Source organism: Garra rufa, chromosome 4 (genome assembly GCF_049309525.1).
Source record: "Garra rufa chromosome 4, GarRuf1.0, whole genome shotgun sequence".
NCBI lineage: Eukaryota > Metazoa > Chordata > Actinopteri > Cypriniformes > Cyprinidae > Garra > Garra rufa.
In genome coordinates this window covers 46343944-46350547 of record NC_133364.1, presented here as the reverse complement: position 1 = coordinate 46350547, position 6604 = coordinate 46343944, and the positions used below count along the sequence as shown (strand labels likewise).

The 6604-nt window shown below is 35.5% G+C and overlaps 1 protein-coding gene across 1 annotated transcript; it reads right to left on the bottom strand.

Moving 5' to 3' along the window:
* Window positions 1-353: 353 nt before the first annotated feature.
* On the bottom strand, window positions 354-3210 carry LOC141332974 (uncharacterized). The gene is made up of 2 exons (XM_073837932.1): window positions 3126-3210; window positions 354-1504 (listed from the first exon to the last, which is right to left on the bottom strand). Exons 1-2 carry the CDS (start codon window positions 3208-3210, stop codon window positions 354-356), a joined length of 1236 nt encoding a protein of 411 aa, XP_073694033.1.
* Between the last annotated feature and the right edge of the window lie 3394 nt (window positions 3211-6604).

The following is a 6604-nucleotide window of genomic DNA, read 5'->3' as shown; positions in this document are numbered from 1 at the left end:
CAAGTTTGACAATATTTTGATTAAGAGAAATCAACTCATGAAATTGAGTGAAACCTCTTCATTGTCACAATTTGAGGTAATCTACTGTAATCACTCAATATTTCAAACTACAATAAAGCAAATGGTCAGATATGGCCACAGAAGTGCAAAAAAAAAGATTGAAGGTGATCAGATTCACATTCAGCTCTGGTGTGATTTTACACACCCTTTTTCTCATTGTACTCTTGAACAAAGAACACAGACAAAGTCTTACATTTGCATGATTTTGATGGAAAAATTCTTTTAGTACTTTGACTAAAATTGAATGTCTTTCAAAATGAGCGTGTAGATGATTGTAGAAATCTTTTCTTTTTCTAAACCTCTTCACACAAGGAAAATGGCAGTTTCCTCCCAGAATGAGTTTGCGAATGACGTTTCATGGTGCTTAGACATGTGAAACTCTTCTCACACTGAAGACACTTGTACGGTTTCCCTCCAGTGTGAATTCTCATGTGAATCTTAAGGTTTTCTTTATATGTGAAACTCATTCCACACTGTTTGCAGGTAAAAGGCTTCTCTCCAGTGTGAATGCTCAAGTGGAGCGTAAGGTTTTTTTTCTGCGTAAAACTCTTTCCACACTGTTTGCAGGTAAAAGGCTTCTCTCCAGTGTGAATGCTCAAGTGGAGCGTAAGGTTTTTTTTCTGCGTAAAACTCTTTCCACACTGTTTGCAGGTAAAAGGCTTCTCTCCAGTGTGAATGCTCAAGTGGAGCGTAAGGTTTTTTTTCTGCGTAAAACTCTTTCCACACTGTTTGCAGGTAAAAGGCTTCTCTCCAGTGTGAATGCTCATGTGGAGCGTAAGGTTTTTTTTCTGCGTAAAACTCTTTCCACACTGAGGGCAGGTAAAAGGCTTCTCTCCAGTATGAATTCTCATGTGGGCAGTAAGGTATTTTTTCTGTGTAAAACTTCTCCCACAGAGTTTGCAGGTGAAAGGCTTCTCTCCAGTGTGAATTCTCATGTGGACAGTAAGGTATTTTTTCTGTGTAAAACTCTTTCCACACTGAGGGCAGGTGAAAGGCTTCTCTCCAGTGTGAGTTTTCATGTGGACAGTAAGGTATTTTTTCCGTGTAAAACTCTTTTCACACTGAGGGCAGGTGAAAGGCTTCTCTCCAGTGTGAGTTTTCATGTGGACAGTAAGGTATTTTTTCTGTGTAAAACTCTTTCCACACTGAGGGCATATTAACGGCTTCTTTTCAATGTGAATGTTCATGTGAGTCTTGAGATGTCCTCTTAAGATGAAACTCTTTCCACACTGTTGGCAGCTGTAAGGTCTCTCTCCAGTGTGAATTCTCATGTTAGAATTCAGGTTTGTACTTTGTGTTTTTTTATTTATTTCTGGTGAGGAAGTCTTTTTATTCTGTGAGCAACTAATTAATTTTTCTTCAGTTTTGAAATCATGTTTCTCATTTTGATCTTTCTCTTCTGTTTCATTGAGTTCTTGACTCTCCTCTTTCAGTGCCATCAGGTCTGAGGTGAAATAAGAAAAATGTAAGTTAACAGCAGTTTAATGGCACAAAGCAACAGACATCAAAACATTTAGACTAGTGCTGGCAATCAATAAAAAACGAACTATTTGACAAACAATTTCACATTGAATCTCCAAATTAATGTGAAACAACATAAAGATTGTACATTTAAAATATGTGACTTATTGGCATCTTTTTACCAAGTAGCCTATTGTTAATGGAGACCAGTCTCATTGATACAAATACTGCTATTTATCTGTCTCTATTAAACGCATTTCCTTCCAATTTTAGCCAGTAATTATGGCCGTAAAAAACTGTTATTTGTAACATATATATTGTTGTGCTTTTATCACATCTACCATATAATTATAAAAAAACACCAGCTCCTTTAAAAAAAAACATAATCTGCCATGTTTATCTTCACGCTAGAGAATTTAAAAGCAGCATTCAAGTAAGAAATATTTTCTAATCAAACCCACAAAAGTAACAAACTACATGTAACATTATTTCGTATTTAAAATACAAAATATGAGTAACTTTTAAATTAGCCACCTGCACTGCTAGTCAGGACTCCCAGGAGGAAATCAGAAAGCCAAGCATTATGGAAATACAAATACAAAATTATGTAACATCATAGTCCATTGGAATTTTTTGTTTACTTGCAACTAAACTTGTCTCTCCGATCGGCTTTAAGACACAATCTAATCTTGAAAAAGCATCTTCAATAAGCCATTATCTTTTTTTGAAAACCAGTCCTGTCAACACTGTTCTTGTTGTTAATTTACAACATATAGTATGTTTAAGCAACTCTTAAAGAAGAAGTGTGCTGTTTTCCTGAATATTAGCACGATTGCAAATGTGATGCTGACTTTATTCAATTCAAAACACCTGAGACTTCTTGAAAAAAAAAGTTGCATAACAGGTTCTCTTTTAACTTCCATCACAGCACAGAAATTGTGCTTATTAAAGTTGCATTTGTATTCTAGTGCTATTAGATCTTTCAGAAACCAAAACTTTTCCTTAAAGAGCTTGAAAATTATGTTGGCATTTGTGGAGAAGAGTTAACACCGTTTAGTTCTTGACCATCTGACCACTAACACTTAAGGATGACAAAAGTCACAACAGATGCACAAAAAAAGTCACTTTAGTGCACTAGTTAGGTGTTTGATCAACTGTTTATGTCTCTCTCTCTCTCAAATAAAAAAAACCTGTATTTTGCTGCGGTTCAAAATAAAGCTAGTGGTCACTGACTGTATTATTTGCTCCCCAAATATCTTTAAATAAAGAACAAAGATAAACAGCATGCAGTGACTCAAACAGGAGAAATGTTGTATTATTTTATAAGTAGGCTGGTGCTGGTGATTATTTATTGCTTGTTGTAATGAACATTAACTGCTATTTACATTTTAATATCAAACTTTTAAGGATGGCAAGAAAGAAAAAAGTAAGATTGAAGTGTCATTGTTTGCTAAATTAAGATTTTTTTTTTTTGTCAGATACTGTTTTTATTGTTTTCTAATCAGAAGTAGGTACTGTTTAATGTTACACAAAATAACTTTTTTTCTGTAGAGCTGGACATTTTAATAAGGATCAAATGAGTGACTTTGAGGATAAAAACCAACCTGTTAGTTCCTCAGAATCTTCATGTTTGACTCTGAATGCTTCTTCAATCTTCATGTCTTCTCTCTCCTCTTTAATAAACACCATCTTTATAACAGTGTGTTGTGGATCTCAGTTGATTCAGCAGGAGTTTTTCTGTGGGTTTGGTAGAAAGAAAAATCTATGTAAACTAAATGTCTGGGTGCGTCTCAATCAGCTCCCTAGTTTAGTAGTCAGCACACTGGTAAGGGGGTCGGTCAGAGAGTGAGTGTTAATGGACTTAATAAAAGAACACAAATTATACTCAAAGTTCACATTTGTATTAGGATTGCTATTTAGTATTTGCTGATTTGTAGATTATATTTATTGGATTAAACTTGTATTAAAAAAAAATGCTATTTATTTGCTTATTTGTGACCCTGGACCAAAAAACCAGTCTTAAGTCGCTGGGGTATATTTTTAGCAATAGCCAAAAATACAATATATGGGTCAAAATTATAGATTTTTCTTTCATGTCAAAAATCATAAGGAAATTAAGTAAAGATCATGTTCCATGAAGATTTTTTGTAAAATTCCTACTGTAAATATATCAAAATGTAATTTTTGATTAGTAATATGCATTGTTAAGAACTTAATTTGGAGAAATTTAAAGGTGATTTTCTCAGTATTTAGATTTTTTGCATCCTCAGATATCAGATTTTCGAATAGATGTGTCTCGACCAAATATTGTCCTATCCTAACAAACCATATATCAATTGAAAGCTTATTTATTGAGCTTTCATATGATGTATATATCTCAGTTTTGTCAAATTTAACCTTATGACTGGTTTTGTGGTCCAGGGTCACATTTATGAAAACGTGCAATTGTTTGTAGTCGTTGTTATTACACGTGTTTGTTGCTCTAACGTTACTTGCATTTCCAGTCTTTTGAGCAGCAGATGTCGACAGTGTGCAACAATTCGAGTGATTCAAAACAGTGAATCATTTTGTGAATCGATTGATTCAGTTGATTAGCAATTTCGAAAAGATCCGTTTCTATTAACACTATACTGACAGTGACCGAATTCTTTAGGAACAATGATTCACTATAGGGACTACAGTGTCTCTAAATAAAGCATTACAGTGGGTAACAATTCATTTCACAGTTGTATATGCAATTCTCTAAACGAGTTGTACTGATTTAAACACTTTCAGTTGTTAAGAGCACACACCTTTCTTCAGTTTGAATCCCAGATGCAGGAGCGCGCCGCAGCCTGATGACGTCACATCTCCAGAACAAAATAAAAGTCTTCTTCTTCTTCTTCTTCTTCAGTGGATTTTATTGGCAGCTTGCAATCTTTGTGCATTACCGCCATCTACTGGATTGAGGTGTGATCACATTGGGGAGTCATCAATAAATTCGTATATATATAAATAATAATAATAATGATAAATAAATAAAAATAAGATCAGAGCCCAAGCATCAGCTAGCGCTGCGTGTTCAGCTCCTCTAGCTTCAACCTCAGCTCAAACCCAAAAAATAAATAAATAAAAAAAATAATAAAAAAAAAAAAAAAAAAAAAATATAGGGTCTAAAGTCTTCTTGCAAGTTGCGTTTTTTTAAGAAACTCTATCACTGCTTTGGTTGTGGACTGCGTGTCAGGTAGACTTAACAGGTTTCTCAATGTAACAGAGTTCTTTGTTACCCTCTTAAATATTTCTCTCTCTTCAGAGTACTGTCTACATGTCAGAAGTACATGCTTCACGGTTTCTATTTCCGTACAATAAGGGCACATTCCAGTCTCATGTTTCCCTATTGTGTGTAAGCCGCTGTTCAGTCCTGTATGTCCTAACCTTAGCCTGATGAACCAGGTTTCCTCCTGTCGTGAAAGTGAGCTGATCATTTTAACTGTTACATTCTTTTGAATATTATATAAATGCCTACCTTTTTCCCCCTTATCCCATTTATCTTGCCAGAGTTTATGAATACCATCTTTAATTATTATTTTCAATTCTGATTTGCTGAGTGGAACCTGTACATCTACTTGTTCTGCTTTCAGTGCTTCTTTTGCCAACTCGTCTGCCTTCTCATTGCCCTCAATACCTGTGTGCGCTGGAACCCAAGTGAACTGTAATATTAGCTTCTGTTGAGATATCCTGAAAATCATCTGATGAACTTCATCTAAAAGATCCTGTCTGCATGCAGATTTCCCAGTCTGGATGCTAGTTAGGGAGGACATAGAGTCTGAACAAATAACTGATTTATATGGCTTCACTTCTTCTACCCACTGTAGTGCCATTATGATGGCCATCATCTCTGCAGAGAAGATTGAGAGGTGGTTTGAGGTTCTTTTTTGTATTATAACTTTATATTTAGGAATGTATACAGCCACCCCCGTTTTACCTGCTGATTCTTTGGATGCATCTGTAAATATTTGTACTGTGTCATCATATATTACTTCTAGATACTGCTGTACACTTTGATACAATCCTGTCTTGATTATATTTTTAGCTTCTAGATTAACTACAGGGTAGCGGAAAAACCAAGGTGGAATTGTGCTCAAGTTAACATTTTTGCTGCAAGGTATAGCACTGATTCCCATGTCATCTGCCTCTTTATTGCTGTTCCATCCAAAACTACTGTTCACACTGCGACCATACTCCCAGCATTCTTCTAACACCAGTTTTGTAGGATGTGTAGTTTCATGCCCTTGTAAGTTTACCCAATATGCTAGAGAAAGTTTTAACCTCCTAAGATTTAAAGGCATCTCCCCTACTTCCACTTGCAGCGCTGGGATAGGTGACGTTCGAAAGGCTCCACTACACAACCGGAGAGCTTTAGCCTGCACCCTGTCCAGTTCAGCTAATGTAGTTTTTGCTGCTGTTTTGTATACTGTACATCCATAGTCAAACACTGATCGGATTAATGCAATATAAATCATTTTCAAAGAAGAGCCTGACGCCCCCCAATTATACCCTGAAAGACACTTTAAAAGATTGATTGCTTTCTTACATTTGTCTACCATTTTCTGAACATGACTTTTAAAAGTAAGTTTACTATCAAACCACACACCAAGATATCTTAACTCATTAACCTGTTTGAGAGATTGTCCATATATCTTAAGATCTATTGTGGGTTTTACCCTTTTCTTAGAAAAACAGATGAATTGTGTTTTTTCCACTGAAAGGTGGAATCCCCAGTCAGATGACCATTTTTCAACCTGACTAATTGCTGTCTGCATCCTTTGCTGTAAATTGCCAATATTACGGCCCCTTACCCACAATGCTCCATCATCTGCATATAATGCCCTATTTATCCTTTGGTTCACTCCATCAAACACATCATTAATCATTATATTAAACAGAACTGGACTACATACACTACCTTGTGGGGTGCCATTTTCTATTGTGTATGTACTTGATGACTCTGACCCTATCCTGAACTCTATGGTTCTACCCTTTAAAAAATCTTTGATCCAGTTAAACATTTTACCTCCTATTTCCATTTTATTCAACTTAACCC

Bases quoted from the DNA above. Each gene is read 5' to 3' on its own strand.
- LOC141332974 (XM_073837932.1), bottom strand. From the start codon at position 3,210: ATGGTGTTTATTAAAGAGGAGAGAGAAGACATGAAGATTGAAGAAGCA. The intron at 1,505-3,125 runs GTTGGTTTTTAT...ATTTCACCTCAG, and splicing joins AGATTCTGAGGAACTAACAG to ACCTGATGGCACTGAAAGAG.